The sequence below is a fragment of the Oncorhynchus keta genome, chromosome 29 (assembly GCF_023373465.1).
Source record: "Oncorhynchus keta strain PuntledgeMale-10-30-2019 chromosome 29, Oket_V2, whole genome shotgun sequence".
In the NCBI taxonomy this organism is placed as follows: domain Eukaryota; kingdom Metazoa; phylum Chordata; class Actinopteri; order Salmoniformes; family Salmonidae; genus Oncorhynchus; species Oncorhynchus keta.
The window spans coordinates 12,985,815-13,005,416 of record NC_068449.1 but is presented as its reverse complement, the minus strand read 5'-3'; the positions used below and the strand labels follow the sequence as shown (position 1 = coordinate 13,005,416).

Genomic DNA, 19,602 nt, shown 5'->3' with positions numbered 1-19,602 from the left:
AAGTGCAACTTTTAACATCAGTCACCCACAGCATTTAGGTCCACACTGCTGACATTACTGAGTTATGAAACCTAAGACAGTCACTGTTTTACCTTTAGGTCTGCCTCTGTGGTGACCAATGAGAGCACAGCTGCATCCTGCTCCGATAGTGCAGGCAGGAACTGGGGGTGTGGCTGCGGGAGCTGGTCCAGGAAGAGAGAGGGGGGCGGTAAGGGGGCTCGCTGCCTCCCGTTCCCCTGCACCTCCTCGATGACCTCCACCTCGCTGCCAGAGTCCTGCTGAGCAGGACCATCTGACTCATCTTCATCATCATCCTCCTCCAACACAGAACTAGAGAGTTCCTCACTGTCGTTCAGGCTCACCACAGCTACAGGGAGGGAAGAGCCCCATCAAACACACTCACTAAAGGTAACATTAGCTATTATGAGTAGCGATGCACCGATGACATTTTTGCTCGATACCGATATCCGATATTTCCTTGCCAAAAAAAAACAATACTGATAAGATATTTACATTTTTAGCAGCCTTTTAAGCATTCTAGTACAGTTAAATAGTTAACACACACACACACACACACACACACACAGCGGTCTAGGGCACTGAATCTGTGCAAGAGGCGTCACTACAGTCCCTGGTTCGAATCCAGGCTGTATCACATCCGGCCGGGATTGGGAGTCCCATAGGGCGGCGAACAATTGGCCCAGCGTTGTCCGGGCCCTCATTGTTAATAAGAATTTGTTCTTACCTGACTTTCCTAGATAAATAAGTCACACACACAATTCTACTATTGTATTCATTTACATCACTGTCAATGAAATACTTTTATTTAAGGCAAACTGCAAACTCCACTATTGTGCCTAATCCTTATTGTGGCGAGCTTCACAACACATAACACAGTCAGGTCGAGCCTCATTAGCCAGATGAAGCTAGTTTTCAGGCTGGTTGTATTGGTGCTAGCTAGGTACCAAGCTAAAGCTAGCTACCCAGTTATGGTTGAACAAATGATGCTTCATTACCAACGCGGTATTGTAAACATTGTTCGTGGCCGGTGTTTGCTTGTTTGCAGACTTTACAGCGCTACTATATATTTTTTGACACGCAAAGACCCAAACGGCGTTCCATAGTATGATTGTCATGAAGCTAATAGCAGTGACGCTATTACTGTGTAACTCTGGTTGATTGTCAAGGGCAATGAATCCCATTATCTTGCCTTTAATGGATTTCACCTTTGAGTTGTCTCGCTGAAATGTTCTTACTCTTCGATCCACACAGCAGACATTGTGGGCTAGGTTAGGAATGCTGTGTTGCACGTGTAGAGCAATATGTTACATGCCATTATTACGTCATGTATGCACGGTACCTTTGACATCGGTTTTAACATCGGCGTTAAACTAGACACCAGATGATACCGATGTTGGTATTGTTAACTAATACCGTCAGATTCCGATATGTTCACCGATATATCCTGCATCTCTAATTATGAGCATTCCAGACCATTATTGGTCGGTATTAGCCCAGAGAGGTGTCAATTCTGCTGCCAGCCAATAAAAACACAAAATCATTTGTGGTTGTAGCTCGTACAGTGAGCCCGTGTTAGATCTCTGATCGCATGACCTAGAAGTCAATGTATGTGACAAATAAAACAGTCATGAGCAAGAGGTGAGAGGTCACTCACATTGGGAGTCGGTGCCCGTGGGGTCGGAGGTGGCTATGGACACCAGAGACTTCTGGGTGGTGAGGGCCAGGGGGACGGCTGTAGGAGTAGACTCCTCCTTTACCACGTCACACACAGGCTCACTGCCCAGGGGAGAGAGAGGTTTAATATCAATAAATGGTTGTAAGCACATACACAACCAATATTGTTGGGATGCGTTTCAGGACGTACCTGTTGAAGGATGTCCAGTTGTCAGAAGCCTTGTGGATGCCCGAGCGGGTCAGGGGAGGAGACAGGTCGTTGCCAAACAGATGGCGCTCCACAAACTCATCCAGATCTACAAGAGCAAGAGAGGAATCAACCAGGTCATCGTAGGTTTAAAATCAACTGCATCAAGATGAGTCCCGTCTGGGTAAAACTCTTCCAAGCTTAGTATTTCGATGTGGTTAGGTTTAGCTCGGTCACTTCATTTCACTGTGGTTGGAGTTACCTGCACTGAGCTCCCCCTCACAGGCCCTCAGTACATTATCAAAGTCTAAATCACCTCAAACGGTCGTGCCTTTGCACAGTGAGGATAATCTAAACCGTTCCTCAAAAACATTAACGTTTTTGATTGAACACACATTTTTGGTGTTCACTTTGCCTCAGAGACTACACAGGTTTGAATAATTTGACACCATCTACACAGAGCTGAAACCAAGCAGGACATGAATGTAATGTATTTAATTTGTCTACTGGAGCATCTGTAAGATCCTGGCTGAGTGATGTCTTCACAGGTGGGTGGAACCCTCACCAGTGTGTTCTGTGGCATCCACAGGTTTCATTGGTTCAGTGGGTTGAGATTCATCCTCTTTGGGAGTCTCCTCCTCCTCCACCACCTTCGCAGTCTCCACCTCAAGCTCATGGTTGGGCATATCAATAACTTCCTGGTGAAGATCAGATTCCTCAACCACCTCCGTGTTAGGAGTTGGTTCTACTGCCCGTGTGACCCTTGGTTGGACTACAACTTCCTTTTCAGCCTTAGACTCTTGTTCAGGGCTGACCTCCATCTCCCCTACTTCCTGGTCCAGCTCCACTTCTCTGCTGACCTCTTCCTTTACTTCCAGGTCCTTGTTCTGCCCTTCCTCCAGTGACAGGAGGAGAGTCAGCTCATTGGCTGCTGCAGGCTGCACTTCCTCCTTTGAGAGTGGGGCTTCCAGTACTGCTTGAGTTTTGAGGTTAACCACCACTTCATCATCATCCTCATCTGTGACCTCATTGGCTGGATGTTGAAGCGCCTCCATCTCCAGGTCTTCAGGCAGAGGTGCATCATGGAACTCCAGCGTGGTGTCCGTTGAAAGGACAGAGGCCTGGCTCGTCTCCAAACCAAGGCTGAGTCGTCCTGGCAACGTGCTAGGCAATGCAGTTACCACGACAGAGAAGCCGCTCTCAGACTCTCCCCTCTCTGGTGAGGGCTCGCGGACCGGTGGTTGCAGGAACTTCACATGTGTGACCTTCACCTCCTCTTCCTGCCCTTCCTCATCATAGTCAGCAGAGTGTGAGGTCCAGGCCTCAGGTCCAGCCTTTGACAGTGGAGAGCCTCTGGTCAGCAGGCTAATCTCATTCTCGGTTGCGATCTGTAGAGTACAAAACAAATCATTAACATGGTAAACAAGGGTAAAGTATCTGAAAAGTTTGTTTGTTCATAGAAAGACTCAATTCCACTGTTATGTTGCTAAATAAGGTCCAGTGGTCCAGGAGGTCTTACCCCGTTGCTCCAGTGGAGGGTGCCTTTCTCTGACTGCGAGGCAGTCTCCTCGATGAAGGTGATTCGGCTCTCCTTGGGGCACAGTGGGGGGGTGACAGAGCGCCCGGGAGAGGCAGAGGGGGTGGGGCGCAGGCTGCTCCGCAGGATGGACTGAGGGGTGAAGGCCGAGAACAAAGGACCGGACGTTGCCAGGGCTCGTGCTCGCTACGGGAAAGAAATAACCATTGGAGTTTCAAACACACAATTGACAACCCACTGCAGCAGGCTTAAGTCTCAGACACAGTGGGGTTCAGGACCATGTGACTTCTAGGAGTTAGAGTTCATTCCCAATCAAGCTATAAAACTAGGGCATTTCCAGTCATCGTGCCAGTGAGCATCAGTGTCTAGGATGTGGGAGCATGTGTGACAGTGGGGACAGTCGACACCCTCCCTTTTTGTCTGGGTCTTACCTTGACCACCTGTGGGGTCTGCAGCAGGCTGAGCTCAGGGGCCTTGTTGATGCTTTTGGGGAGGTTCCAGGAGCTAGCTGCCCTAGGGGGTGTCAGCAGGGGTCGTGCCCCCTCTGGAGGAGTGGTCTGAGAGGGGTGAACCACTAGGTCCAACACCCTGGGGGTTGGGACAGGAGGAAGGGTTAGGAAAGCATGTCAGATGTATTGAAATCAACATGTCAAACCTCTTACACAAAAGACTAGCGGCATGTCATTTATAGCTCATCTTACATACTTCCACCCAAACCTCTCATTGACATGGATGAATGATTAACGTGACAGTCTGAGTTCGGTGGGATTATGTCAAATTGAGGTTCGGTGTGTGTCGTACCTGGACTTCCTCTTGGAGGCCATGGTGATAGGCGTGCCCACGAAGGCCTCGGGCAGATCCTGGGAGGGGAAGAGTACCTCCGCTGCCCTGGGGCTGGGTGGCGTGGAGAGGGGAAGGGAAACAACTAAATTCAACAGATCAAATCCAGGGGTGGATAACCCATCTTTACCACTTACTTACATCTTAGTCAGATAGGGGAGGTTGGGGACAGGGCGGTTGGGGACAGGGCGGTTGGGGTCTCACCTCTTGAGTGGGGAGGACTGGGGCGTGGGGTTCTTCCCCACCCACACCTCCTCGATCTTCGACAGGACGCTGTTGATGAACGCCGCTCTGGTCAGCACGTTCTCATTGGCCGACCGCTTGGCGATGGTCGACAGCGGCTGTGGCCGCGACACTAAGAAGAACACACATTATCGAAGTCAAGGGTCACACTGAAAACATAAATCTAACCTTGAAGCGTGTACAGAGCAGTGTAATAAGAAGCTAGGAGGGTCACGTACCCTCTCTGAGGATGGTGGCGGGGTGGTGGTATGGCTTAGCTCTTTCCGTGGCCAGCTTCCTCTGGAACCGAGGAAGAACTTTCCCGTACTGGTCCAGGATTGAGTTCCTGGTTTTGGTTCTCTCCTTCAGCTTGGGATCCCTCTCGTTCTGGAGAACAGATATATGAACGGAATGGAAACATTAAGGGCAGATTCAGCAACATGTCTTATCAACACATACACGTTAGGGTGACTTCTTTCTAAAACCCTGCACAACATTTCTCCTAGCATATGTTCTGTATTGGTGAAGTGTATAAATAAACCATGAGTTTATGTAAATGTGAACATACCACCATGTTCATCTTGAGGGTGTGGTTGAGCTGCAGGGCGGGGACGTAGTTAGCCTGCTGCAGGTAGTGCATCATCAGTAGCTCTCTGTTCTGGAGACCCCCTGTACCCTGCAGGAACCTCTCCAAGCACTCCTACACACACACACACACACACACACACACACAAACAAGTAAATCTTCAGGGATGGGATTGTCACATGAAAAAAAATGTTATTGAAGCGCATGCCAGGGTCGTGATTTCGCCCTGGTAGAAAGGAAAGTTGGGGGAACAAGGCAACCTACTTGTTCAGCCAGACCCAGGGGCAGTTTGAGCAGCTCCTTCATGAGGCCAAGCTCCTGACAGGTCTGGTAGAGGAAACTTAACAACTCCTCCGTGTTCAGGCTGTTGGAGTGCTGCCTCAGCATGGCCCAGGCCTCCACCAGACACCTACACGGAGAGGGGTTATACAAACATGTTAACCGTACCAGGAAGAAGAAAAAAAAACATCACAATGCCGTCACTGTTAGCACAGATGCTAGCAAACACACACACACTTATAACAGCCACCTGTTGTGTAGCAACACAGCCAGGCAGAGCTGGGCCTGAGCGGTGGAAGAGAGGGGGGGCTTCATAACGTGGAGGTAGCGCAGGGCGATCCCGTGTTTCCCCTGGCACATGAGAGCTTGCAGGATGCGATCATGCTGCCAGCCCCATAGGGACGGGGAGGTGGTGGGGTGCAGCAGCATCTCCAGGGAGTTCTGGAGAGGGTCAAAGTTCAGGTGTCAACTAGATGAAACCATTTTATCACTACCTTTATCAAATCAAATTTGTCACATGCACCGAATACAACCTTAAACCACTTAAGCCTACCCCCTACCTTTTCGAGCATTTTGTTAAAAATCGCACAACATTTCAGCGTCCTGCTACTCATGCCAGGAATATAGTATATGCATATGATTAGTATGTGTGGATAGAAAACACTCAGACGTTTCTAAAACTGGTTAAAACACGGCCGTGACTATAACAGAGCTTGTGTTTCATCGAAAAGCGCAAGAAAAACTGATCACCGAAAACTGGGAAAAATATCCATGCGCCACTTGCATGTATTGTCTATGGGAAACCAAATTACATGGGGCTGAGATTGCAAGTCCTACAGCTTCCACACGATGTCGCCAATCTTGTCAATTGCCTGGGCTTTGTTTCTTGGTCAAACGAGTAAGAGAGCCCATTCCTTCCGGTCTCCGACAGGATGTTTTGGATGAGAAATTTTCGACCATGAGTTCAAGACGTGGAGCTATTGAATACACATCGCCCCGTGATCAATTTGATAAATTATTAACGTTTACTAATACCTAAAGTTGGATTACAAAAGTATTTTGAAGTGTTTTGTGAAAGTTTATAGTCAACCTTTTTAATTTTAAAAAATGACGTTGCGTTTTAAAACTGTCTTTTTTGTATCACACACGTTTCATAGATCGATATCTAGGCTATATATGGACCAATTTAAAAGAAGAAAAAAAAGACCCAATAGTGATGTTTATGGGACATCTAGGAGTGCAAACAAAGAAGATCGTCAAAGGTAATGAATGTTTTATATTTTATTTCTGTGTTTTGTGTAGCGCCGGCTATGCTAATTATTTTGTTTACGTCCCCTTCAGGTATTTTGGGGTGTTGCATGCTATTAGATAATAGCTTCTCATGCTTTCGCCGAAAAGCATTTTAAAAATCTGACTTGTTGGCTGGATTCACATTGCATGTGTGTTTTAATGAACGTTTGGGTTTTAACGAGTGCTATTAGCATTTAGCGTAGCGCATTTGCATTTCCAGATGGCTAGATGAGACGCCTGCGTGTCGGGTGGGCTTAACAGGTTAATGTGATTACTTACAAGAAAAAATAGAAAATATTTACTATATAAACAAAAGTATAAATATACAAAAGTATAAATATAAAGTAACAAGAAAATCACATAACAATAACGAAGCTATATACAGGGGATACCGGGTCAATGTGCAGGGGTACAGGTAAGTCAAGGTTATTTATATACTGACTATGCATAGATAGACAGCGAGTAGCAGCAGTGTAAAAACAAAGTAAATATTCCGGGTGGACATTTGATTAATTGTTGAGCAGTCTTATGGCTTGGGGGGGTAGAAGCTTTTATGGAGCCTTTCGATCTTAGACTTGGCGCTCCGGTACCGCTTGCCATGCGGTAGCAGAGAGAACAGTCTACGACTTGGGTGGCTGGAGTCTGACAATTTTTAGGGTCTTCCTCTGACACCGCCTGGTATAGTGGTCCTGGATGGCAGGAAGCTTGGCCCCAGTGATGTACTGGGCCGTATGCACTACCCTCTGTGGCGCTTTACGGTCAGATGCCGAGCAGTGGGTGAACAGGGAGTACAGGAGGGGACTAAGCACACACCCCAGAGGGGCCAGTGTTGAGGACCAGCATGGCAGATGTGTTGAATTGGAGTGGGTCCAGGGTTTCTGGAGTGATGGTGTTGATGTAAGCCATGAACTGCCTTTCAAAGCACTTCATGGCTATCGACATGAGTGCTATGGTGCAGTAATCATTTAGACAGGTTACCTTCGCTTCCTTGGGCACAGGGACTATGGTGATCTGTTTGAAACATGCAGGTATTACAGACTCGGTCAGGGAGAGGTTGAACATGTCAGTGAAGACACTTGCCAGTTGGTTTGCGCATGCTTTGAGTACACATCCTGGTAATCCGTCTACCAACGAATCATTCTATGAAATAACTCACTGTACACATTTGAAATTCCACATGCAAGGTTTGAGTTACGGGGAAAAGGCCCCATCACAAACCAAACACTATCCTTGCTAAATGCTAACTTCCAGAAATAGTCTTCTAAAATGTGACTGGTTATAACCCTGTATTGTCTGGCCTGTATATGTGCACGCGTCTACCTGGTGGTCGTGGTGGTCCAGCAGCCAGAAGCCCTGCACCAGTTTGACCAGGCCGATGGGGATGGCGAAGGCAGTGGGGAAGGACTCCACAGACCCACCGCTCTTGTTGGGGAAGGAATACATCACATCCAACAACAGGTAGATCACCTGGGGGGGTCAAGGCTCACACAGAGAGAAGAAGTGTGTTCTGTCTCACTGTGTGTGTGTGTCTGTGGTGTGGTGTGGTGTGGTGTGGTGTGGTGTGGTGTGGTGTGTGTGTAGAAGAGTGGGTCTGTATGTGTTAGGTGGATTTCACAAGTCTAGGCACTTGTGTGGGTTAGGAGTGTAAGGACGGGACACAGCATTTAAAATCAAACCAATTCCCTGATATGAACACTTGATTTGCGAGGGAACCCAGTACAGAGCAAGGATACGATGGCGTGCTTAGCAGATTCATCTATGTTCTCCAGGAGGTAAATATCCAGCAGGCCCTGTGGACAGCGGAGAGAAGATCAACTCTAGGTGTGTTTTAGCTTCTGTTATACTATGTCTACATCTAGATGGAATTCCATGGAAATCATTCAGAGTATGTGCTCAAGGTAGGAAGTTAGATCCTTGTTTGGCTCTGTGTATTTGTGTGCGCGTGAATGCACAGGTACCAAATGCTTACGTGTAGCGTAGGTGGCGGATACTGTCCCGTCCCGCCCTCGTCCCGTTTCCACAGGTCAACCAAGCGATCACCACATTGGGCGACTAAGCCATCAATCATCAGGCAGTCTGCACACCACTTCCCCCTGAGAAGAACAGATGCTTTATTCTAAAAATTGATGGTGGTTGAGATGGTCTTACGTGAAATGCATTAGTTTCCCAAAACAGTCTTTCACAGTAGGACTCCACAGTAGGAACATGAAGTAAAATGGACACTAATATGAGACACGCATACCAAATATAGGGTGTTTCTCAATATACATACTACCGCACTGCACGCTCTCATGCTCTGAGTACATTCTCAGAGGACGTTCTCTTGAGTACGTTCTTGTGAGGACAAGTGTGGAGAACACATAAAACATTCCTTTTGACAAGCACCCACACTCCAAATGTATTACCTTACGCTGCACCTCCCCATTCACTGAACCTTTATCCAGCCAGGACAATGGCAACAAGACAAAACAAGACATACAAAAAGTAAATGTTTTACTTCATAATTATCAGCTAGATGTGTGCGAATCGAAATAATCGAGCTAGCCAGATAGTTAAACAGGCAAAAGTGACCAAAAATGAATGTTATGCAAGGTAGATTAAACACTTGTATGTAGCTAGCTACCAATTCTTCGTGGCTATCAAGCCAACAGTAGTAGCTAGCCAGTTAGGCCTATTGACTTTGTCATGACTGTCCTGACCAGGTGAAGTTACAGGAGACCACAACCCTACAGATTCTCTCTCAACACCAACAGAGGAGGAGAGATCTAGGGGTCTGAAGATGTGGGGTTTTTATGTCCTACGCCCCTGGTAAATCTCAGGCCACAGACGAATTCCTTTGTCCTGTCACTATGGAGAACCAGCCTCAGAACATTAAACATGAAATAAAGGGACTTTGGAACAATGGTTTCCGTCAGCCACAATGGTGGTCATGACGATAGATGGAATATGAAAATGTATGTCATTTTTGTTTTGTTATTAAAGGATAATAGATGACGGTATTACGAAAACATTGTAACGTGAAGAGTTTTCCTAGTATATGTTTGATGTTTATACATTGTACGTTGTGTGGAAAATGTCCAAATCAAAGGGAATGTTTTGGTAAAGATGAAATGTTAAGGAAGTTGTCTAAAATTGGATTTGAGTCAAATCTAGACCATGCCTCATTAACTTGGTTCGGCCAGAGAATTTCCCTTAACCCTTTCATGCGTGAGTTCCAAATATCTCTAACGGTCGCCCCAGCGTGAGTTTTTTTTATGCACGTGATGTTAGAATGTTCTCTCCAGTACATTTCTCTCCATGTTCCAGCATGTTTGATCCGTAACAGTACATTTGATCCGCGCTGCCCTCAAACTAAAGCATGCAGCCTGTTTATATTAATAGGTTGTTTTAACTTCAATTTCAAATGATTTTCAAACAAGTTTTTAGTTTCTAAAAACAGTTTGAATTTAGGTGTGTTCCGCCTCCTCATTCATTCACATAAAAATAGTCATTTTTACTTTTGCGGATGATTACATTTTTGGGACATTTCTGAAACGGACAAAATTCCCCACGCACTTCCCAATTGTTTGTGCGGTTCACGTCTGCAGACATTTGCTCATCTCCCGTCAGAACAGGATCTGCACACGTGTTCACATTTTCTATTCCACATTTCTATTGTAGCGTACTGTATGTATGGAGCATAATATATTTGTGTATATTCTTTATCACCGCGGACACGTGAGGTAACATTACTCATTTTATAACCTTTATGGTGTTATAGTCAATCGTGCTTATATGTAGCCACATTCTTCTATTAGCTCTGTAAAACAATGCCAAATGTGTCAGAGAAGTAGTATCTTGTGTTGCATTTTGAAGCTACCATGGCCTTATGACTCTCAAGTGGTGCAGCGGTCAAAGGCACAGCACATCAGTACTAGAGGCGTCACTACAGACTCCCTGGTTCAAATCCAGGCTGCGATTCCACCAAAGTAAGTGCCTTATTACGTTATAATAGTTATAATAATAGTTTCCGTATGCCGTTTCTGCTGTAGCTGTAGATCATAATATATTCCTTATAACTGCGGACACGTGAGGTAACGTTACACATGTTATAACCTTTATGGTGTTATTGTCAATCATACTTACCTAGCTACATTATTCTATTAGCTCTGTAAAACGATGCTAGTTGCGTCAGAAAACTATTAGCTTGTGTTGTATTTTGAAGATACCCTGGCCTTATGACTTCCAAGTGGCGCAGCGGTCTATGGCACTACAGACACCCTGGTTCAAATCCAGGCTGTATCACAACTGGCTGTGATTGGGAGTCCCATAGTGCAGCGCACAATTGGCCCAGCGTTGTCCGAGTTTGGCCGGTGTACGCCATCATTGTAAATAATAATTTGTTCTTAAATTACTTGCCTCGTTAAATAAATAAAAAAATATGACCATGGTTTGTTTATTTGGTCTATTCAGCATAGCTCTGTTCTGCCCTGCATTTGCCCCTTGTGGAGCTCAAAAGTTAGTTTCTTACTGTTATAACTCAAATCTGTGATTTTGTCAATGCAATAAACAATTTTTTTATAGCAGTGTTTATTATGTTACTTCTTTGTAGTATTGTTTTATTGCTATATCCTTATATTGTATTCTAATTAATAATTCCTCTTTATTCTGTACTTTCAGAAACCAGAAACATTATTTGCCAATATCATAACTGGAGCTGGACATCTTTGGAGCTGAAGAATGAGGACAGCTTTTGTATGCTAACGTACACTCCTTAACAGTTGTACTGGATGAAAACACAGCAAGAAAACACATATGCCAATATGTAATAATAATCTATTTTATTGCAGTACTGGTAGTTGGTTCAACAACTTGTTTTACTAGAGGACAAAACACTGAATATGCATAACCCATATTTAATATCCATGCAGTGACTGAACAACAACTGCATTTCCACCCCCATCTCTAAGGCATAGTATCATGGCTGCAACAACACTGAATGGCGCAGAGTGGGAGGTTACGTGGTTGACTGCCGGCACGCGCTACTTGTATCAATAAATCACTATCAGAAAATGTTTTGTGTGGTAATTATGTGTATTTACGATTTTATTCACATGTTTTCAATTCTAGGTGACAAATCATGCATTCCAATTCTTGCACAGATTGTAATGGGCACATATTATGTGTGTAAAATACCTTTTTGAAGGTTATACTGATTATGATGAGCTAAGCTAATTCCAGCTGTGTAGCCATGTTTGTTGACATACAATGCATTCTGGGATTAACGTCTGTTTGACCAAAGATGTTATAACAAAATTAGGTGAGTAAGAGTTCAAATTTTTTGAGGACTTCCGGAAATTAATGGTGGGATGTGAACAACGGTAGATGACACACCCCTTCAACATGCATGAGCAAACTCCTCTCATCTTCTCTTATTATCTTCGGTTTCTGCGAGGAAAAAATGCATGGCTGCGCGCTGAAACTAATCGTCGGATTACTTTCGATTTCTATAAAGTGTTTTACCTAGTTATTTCGATCAATGGTGAGCTCACTCACCCGTGATGTGATTAATTATATACAGTAATTGCTATTAGCTAATTCATATTGTAGTTTACGTCAGCCGAGAGTTACAAAATATGACTGCTTGTGTTGGGTCAATCTTTCCTCAGCGCTAGGACAAATGTAGCCTACATTTTTCCGGTTAGGATGATTGTGTTATGCTATATTTACTTCTGAATATCTGAACAATGCATCCAAAAATAAACTGCTGACATTCTGGACATAACTTTGTAAGGACTGTGTTTGTGTAAATAGTTTCTGAAAAAAAGTGTGGCCAGCTCAAACGCTGATTGTTGCGTCATTCGAAACTGCCGTTCTAAACGAGCATTCTAAATGAGTGTTCTAAACACACGGGTGTGATCGTACGCTTCAGGGACCACTGTAGAACGATCACACCCGTGTGATGGTACGTGTGAAAGGGTTAAGGGGGTTACGCCCACTTCTGTCAAGGGTATAAAACCTGTGAGTAAAGAATTTACAGAGGAGACTACGTGACCCAAGCTACAGCCAAGGTCTAAAAAGTCAACAAACTCAGACAGCAACCAGTTTGAAGACAAAGAAATCCTTTTCTGCCCAAGCTACGGATGAATAGCTGTGTCTAAGCAGGTGAATTCAAGACTGACCCCCATAGCATCCAATCTCAGCGAATCGTGGTATCTAAAGGATTTCATTCCTATGCTGTGAGCTCTGAGCTACAGAGCTGTCTGTCCTCAGAAGACCCCTTCCATAGCAAGGGTGAGGGAACAGACTCCTAAGCCAAAAGGACACTGACATCGGGAGGACGATTAGAGAGGTGCGCAGGAGAAGTGCGTCATCGAGCAGCTAAACGTTCCCCTGAACTGTCCACGCAGAGAATCCTCGGAGGTCTACCCCACGTAATTACATCATTATATTCTGACCCATAAGAGCAGCAGTTTGGGGCAAGGCTAGGGTTAAAATAGCATAGCTGACAAATTCACCGAAATGTATATTTCTCGTGTACTTTCTTTTTCCTCTCCCTCTTTGAAATCCCCATTTTGGGTAACACGCGCCATAGTGTGTTGGCCCGTTATACTAAGTTCTAATCAATAGCCTATAATGTGTTTTGTCTATGTGTATCTTTTATCATCATTTTAGCTTTTTAGTCAATAAATATTCAACTAAGATTGGTGTGGTACGAACTCATTGGTGAGACCTGGGTCCGTGCAGATTCACGGGCTATACGACGTTCAGAACGAGATTGTAGAGGTAACTGGTTAATTAGCGGCTGTTGTGAAATCGATATTCTGATACTCTTGAGTTAATTTGGGAAATAGAAACTCAATAAAAACTAGTTCTCCCATGGTGCCCCAGGTTAATGAGTTAATAATGGCTTGATTCAGTTAATGACGCAATTAGAAACTTTTAACCATTCGATGAACAACAGTCGTCACTAACTAATACAACAACTTATTATGGGCTTGCGATCTACGGTACGTAGGCAGGTAAACATGCCAAAATGAACACAGCGTATATTTATTAACGTATCAAGATACAATACTGTAGTCAGGCAACATATGAGATGTGAATAGGAAGACACGTTGCATCATTTTTAAATTGGTTGCGTCATATTTCTTTGCATACATTTCCGATGAAGCTTTCAAACAGAGTATGCATTCGATAAGACCCTTCGTGCTCCATTTTGATACTTAGACTTGGACTCAAACTCCCAACGCGCCGTGCTCGGAGCACAGTGGTATGCATTTTGAGAAACACCCATACCGTATACAACATCACAAAAACAGATCTTCAGAAGAATGACACCGAGGGGACTAAGTTAAACTTTTCCTGTCTCTTCTTGTTGATGTGTTTTTACTATCAGTCCTGTACCAGCTCGTGGATGATATGAACAGCACTCACTTGGAGAGCTGCTGCAGCTCCTCTCTGCGGATGGTGTAGTAGTTCTGGTTCACAGAGTAGCTGTAGAAGGGCCGAGGGATCTGCACAGCATCCTCATCTGGTTGACAGGGGAATTAAAACTATTGCAAACCTATAATAGTGGACATCTCTAGCACTGCATCTGAAATGGCACCCTACTTACTATGACGTACACTACTTTTGGTGTACATGGTGAAAGTGGTCTATGTTCCAAAAGGTGGCATGGAATATGGACTGAACTTAAATGTTTGAACTGCTACCACAGTACGTGGTCTTACCGGAGCCCTCGGGCAGGAGTCCAGTCCGACAGAACCAGAGGACCACCTGGGCGTACTGAGAGATAAGGCTGGACACCAGATTCTTATTGACGAGACCCAGCAGACCTGCATAAATAACTGCATTACAACACCCAATTCTGACATATGACATGGTATGTAGAGGCACATAAATCAAATGACATTTTATGTCACATGCACCAAATACAACAGGCGTAGACTTCACAGAGAAATGCTTACTTACAGGCCCTTAACCAACAATGCAGATTTAAAAAATACATACAAGAATAAGAAATAAAAGTAACAACAGCAGTAAAATAACAATAGCGAGACTATATATAGGGGTGTACCGGGAACAGAGCTTGTGCGGGGGTACCGGTTAGTTGAGGTAATATGTAGGTAGAGTTATTAAAGTGACTGCATAGATAACAGTCTGGGTGACCATTTGATTAGGTGTTCAGGAGTCTTATGGTTTGGGGGTAGAAGCTGTTTAGAAGCCTCTTGGACCTATACTTGGTGGTCAGGTACTGCTTGCCGTGCGGTAGCAGAAAGAACAGACTATTTATTAATTATATTATTTCACCTTTATTTAACCAAGTAGGCCAGTTGAAAACATGTTCTCATTTACAACTGCGACTTGGCCAAGATAAAGCAAAGCAGTGCGACAAAAACAGCAGAATTACATTGGATAAACAAACGTACAGTCTATGCAAATTAAGTAAGATTAGGGAGGTAAGGCAATAAATAGGCCATAGAGGCAAAATAATTACAATTTAGCATTAACACTGGAGTGATAGATGTGCAGATGATGATGTGCAAGTAGAGATACTGTGGGGAAAAATAGCTTTTTTGTCTTCTTTTTTTTTATACAAAAATAGCAATATGGGGATGAGGATGTTGGGTGTGCTATTTACAGATTGGCTATGTACAGGTACAGTGATCAGTAAGCTGCTCTGACAGCTGATGCCTAAAGTTAGAGAGGGAGATAAGTCTCCAGCTTCAGTGATTTTTGCATTTCATTCCAGTCATTGGCAGTAGAGAACTGGAAGGAAAAGCAGCTAAAGTAGGTGTTGGCTTTGGGTATGACCAGTGAAAAATACCTGCTGGAGCGTGTGCTACAGGTGGGTGCTGCTATGGTGACCAGTGAGCTGAGTTAAGGCAGGGCTTTACTTAGCAAAGACTTATAGATGACCTGGAGCCAGTGGGTTTAGTGATGAATATGTCGTGAGGTCCAGCAGACGGGAGCATACAGGTCGCAGTGGTGGGTAGTATATGGGGCTTTGGTGACAAAACGGATGGCACTGTGATAGACTGCATCGAATTTATTGAGTAGAGTATTGGAGGCTATTTTGTAAATGACATCGCCGAAGTCGAGGATCGGTAGCATGGTCAGTTTTACGAGGGTATGTTTGGCAGCATGAGTGAAGGATGCTTTTTTGCGAAATAGGAAGCCAATTCTAGATTTAACTTTGGATTGGAGATGTTTGATGTGAGTCTGGAAGGAGAGTTTAGTCTAACCAGACACCTAGGTATTTGTAGTTGTCTACATATTCTAAGTCAGAACTGTCCAGAGTAGTGATGCTTGTCGGTCGGGCGGGTGCGGGCAGCAATCGGTTGAAGAGCATGCATTTCGTTTTACTAGCATTTAAAAGAAGTTGGAGGCCACAGAAGGAGTATTGTATGGCATTAAAGCTATTTGGAGTTCAGTTAAGTGTCCAAAGAAGGGCCAGATGTATACAGAATGGTGTCGTCTGCGTAGAGGTGGATCAGAGATTCACCAGCAGCAAGAGCAACATCATTGATGTATTTAGAGAAAAGAGTCGGCCTTAGAATTGAACCCTGTGGCACCCCCTTAGAGACTGCTAGAGGTCCAGATAACAGGCCCTCCGATTTGACACACTGAACTCTGTCTAGTAGTTGGTAGTTGGTGAACCAGGCGAGGCAGTCATTTGAGAATCCAAGGCTATTGAGTCTGCCGATAAGAATGCAGTGATTGACGAGCCTTCGCCAGGTCGAGGAAGACAGCTGCACAGTATTGTCTTTTGAAGAGGGGGATGACTGCGGAAGCTTTCCAATCTTTGGGTATCTCAGACGATACGAAAGAGGTTGAACAGGCTAGCAATAGGGGTTGCAACAATTTCTGCAGATAATTTTAGAAAGAGAGGTTCCAGATTGTCTAGCCCAGCTGATTTGTAGGGATCCAGATTTTGCAGCTCTTTCAGGACATCAGCTGTCTGGATTTTGGTGAGGGAGAAAGGGGGGTGGGGCAGCCAGGTGGAAAGCATGGCCAGCCGTAGTAAAATGCTTGTTGAAATTCAATAATCGTAGATTTATCGCATAGGTTTAAAGATTAAATTATTGTGAATCCAACCACGGTGTCAGGTTTAAAAAATGCTTTATGGCGAAAGCATACCGTACGATTATTTGAGAAAATAACCCAGCAGACAATCATTACAAACAGTAACCAACCAAGTAGAAGAGTTACACAAGTCAGAAATAGAGAAAATGAATGACTTACCTTGGATGATCTTCATATGGTTGCACTCAGAACACATTCATTTATTCAATAAATGTTCCTTTTGTTCATAAAGTCTCTCTTTATATCCAAAAACCTTTTCTTCAGTAATCCAGGCTCAAACACAGTAACAAGAGGCAGACAAAAAAATCCAAATTGTATCCGTAAGGTTCATAGTAGAGGTCGACCGATAATGATTTTTCAACGCCGATACCGATTGGAGGACCAAAAAAGCCGATGCCGATCAATCGGCCAATTTAAAATATTTTTTATTTTATTTGTAATAATGACAATTACAACAATACTGAATTAATACTTATTTTAACTTGATATAATACATCAATAAAATCAATTTAGACATAAGTAGATACTGAAACATGTTCAATTTGGTTTAAATAATGCAAAAACAAAATGCTGGAGAAGAAAGTAAAAGTGCAATATGTGCTATGTAAGAAAGCTAACGTTTCAGTTCCTTGCTCAGAACATGAGAACATATGAAAGCTGGTGGTTCCTTTTAACATGAGTCTTCAATATTCCCAGGTAAGAAGTTTTAGGTTGTAGTTATTATAGGACTATTTCCCTCTATACCATTTGTACTACATTAACCTTTGACTGTTGGATGTTCTTATAGGCACTTTAGTATTGCCAGTGTAACAGTATAGCTTCCGTCCCTCTCCTCGCTCCTCCCTGGGCAACACAACGACAACAGCCACCACATTGAAGCAGCGTTACCCATGCAGAGCAAGGGAAACAACCACCCCAAGGCTCAGAGCGAGTGAAGTTTGAAACGCTATTAGCGCGCACTAACTAGCCACCCATTTCACTTCGGTCACACCAGCCTCATCTCAGGAGTTGATATGCTTGAAGTCATAAACAGCGCAGTGCTTGACACATAACGAAGAGCTGCTGGCAAAATGCACTAAAGTGCTGTTTGAATGACTGTTTACACGCCTGCTTCTGCCTACCACCGCTCAGTCAGACACTTAGATACTTGTATGCTCAGTCAGATTATATGCAACACAGGACACGCTAGATCATATTTAGTAGTATCAACCATGTGTAGTTAACTAGTGATTATGATTGATTGTTTTTTATAAGATAAGTTTAATGCTAGCTACCAACTTACCTTGGCTTACTGCATTTGCGTAACTCCTTGTGGAGTGCAATGAGAGAGAGGCAGGTTGTTATTGCGTTGGACTAGTTAACTAAGGTTGCAAGATTGGATCCCCCGAGCGGACAAGGTGAAAATCTGTCTTTCTGCCCCTGAACGAGGCAGTTATTAACCAACCGTTCCTAGGCCGTCATTGAAAATAAGAATGTGTTCTTAACTGACTTGCCTAGTTAAATAAAGATTAAATATAGGTGTAAAAAAAAATGTTTAATCAGCAGATCGGCGCGCAGACATACCGATTTCTGATTGTTAGGGAACCTTGAAATCGGCCCTAAATAATCGGCCATTCCGATTAATCGGTCGACCTCTAGTTCATATAAACATGTCAAACGATGTTTATATTCAATCCTCATGTTGTTTTTAGCCTAAATAATTGCCGTACCTGTAGGTAGTGTGGTCTACAGGCTATCATGAGAAACTCTACCTCAGGCGAGCAATAGCTTGAGATTTCCTTCGGTGTCGTGCACCAGCTGTTGTTTACAAAATACATAGACCGCTGCCCCTTTCCTTACCAAAAGCCGCTGTTCTATCCTGCCAGTACATCATATAACCAGCCAGCTGTATGTTGAGTGTCGTCGTTCAGCCACGACTCCGTGAAGTATAAGATATTACAGTTTTGAATGTCCCATTGGTAGTTTAAACTTCCTCGTAAATCATCAATTATATTCTCAAACGATGGCATGTTTGCTAGCAGAATGGAAGGAAATGGGGGGTTTATTCGATCGCCTACAAATTCTCAGAATGCAACCTGCCCTCTGGCCCCTTTTTCTCTGCATCCTCTTCACACAAATCATGGGGATCTGGGCCGGTTCCCGAGAAAGCAGTATATCGTTCACTTCGGGCTCGTCAGACTTGCTAAAGGTAAAAAAAAAAATAAAAAAAAGGATTCTGCCAGTCCATGGTGAGTAATTGCAGTCCTGATGTCCAGAAGATAATTTCCGTCATAAGAGACGGTAGCGGCAACATTATGTACAAATTAAGTTTAACCTGTTAGTCCTATAGGGGCAGTATTTCATTTTTGGATAAAAAGGCGTGCCCGTTTTTAGCGCAATATTTTGTCACGAAAAGATGCTCGACTATGCTTGGAATTGAGTTTTGGAAAGAAGACACTCTGACGTTTCCAGAACTGCAAAGATTTTCACTGTGAGTGCCATAGAACAAAATCTACAGGCAAAACCAAGATGTTTGAGCGACCAGGAAATCAACAGGATTTCTGACGGCACGTTTTCCATGATCGCCTTATATGGCTGTGAATGCGACAGGAATGAACGGACACTTTCTATCGTTTCCCCAAGGTGTCTGCAGCATTGTGACGTATTTGTAGGCATATCATTGGAAGATTGACCATAAGAGACTACAATTGCCAAGTGTCCCGCACGGTGTCTGCGTGGAAATTGGTGCGCAAAAGTCAGCTACCAGTATTTTTCAATCCGAATCAGAGAAGAATGCACGCTTCCAGGGACGGCATTTCAATGAAGAGATATATGACAAAACACCTTGAGGATTGATTCAAACAACGTTTTCCATGTTTCAGTCAATATTATGGAGTTAATTCGGAAAAAAGTTCGACG

General features: G+C 44.0%; 1 protein-coding gene across 2 annotated transcripts in view; it reads right to left on the bottom strand.

Moving 5' to 3' along the window:
• The window catches only part of LOC118362327 (protein ELYS), a 38,522-nt gene that overhangs the window by 5,317 nt on the left and 13,603 nt on the right, over positions 1-19,602 (bottom strand). For both annotated transcript variants that reach the window (XM_035742565.2, XM_035742566.2), the window contains exons 16-32: positions 14,349-14,453; positions 14,053-14,149; positions 8,606-8,729; positions 8,370-8,426; positions 7,957-8,103; positions 5,597-5,787; positions 5,332-5,476; positions 5,050-5,181; positions 4,721-4,868; positions 4,464-4,614; positions 4,221-4,313; positions 3,851-4,007; positions 3,402-3,605; positions 2,448-3,270; positions 1,886-1,991; positions 1,676-1,797; positions 93-367 (exon numbers count right to left, since the gene is read on the bottom strand). In XM_035742565.2, the coding sequence (XP_035598458.1) occupies positions 93-367; positions 1,676-1,797; positions 1,886-1,991; positions 2,448-3,270; positions 3,402-3,605; positions 3,851-4,007; positions 4,221-4,313; positions 4,464-4,614; positions 4,721-4,868; positions 5,050-5,181; positions 5,332-5,476; positions 5,597-5,787; positions 7,957-8,103; positions 8,370-8,426; positions 8,606-8,729; positions 14,053-14,149; positions 14,349-14,453 (3,077 nt within the window). The remainder of the gene's footprint in view (positions 1-92; positions 368-1,675; positions 1,798-1,885; positions 1,992-2,447; positions 3,271-3,401; positions 3,606-3,850; positions 4,008-4,220; positions 4,314-4,463; positions 4,615-4,720; positions 4,869-5,049; positions 5,182-5,331; positions 5,477-5,596; positions 5,788-7,956; positions 8,104-8,369; positions 8,427-8,605; positions 8,730-14,052; positions 14,150-14,348; positions 14,454-19,602) is intronic.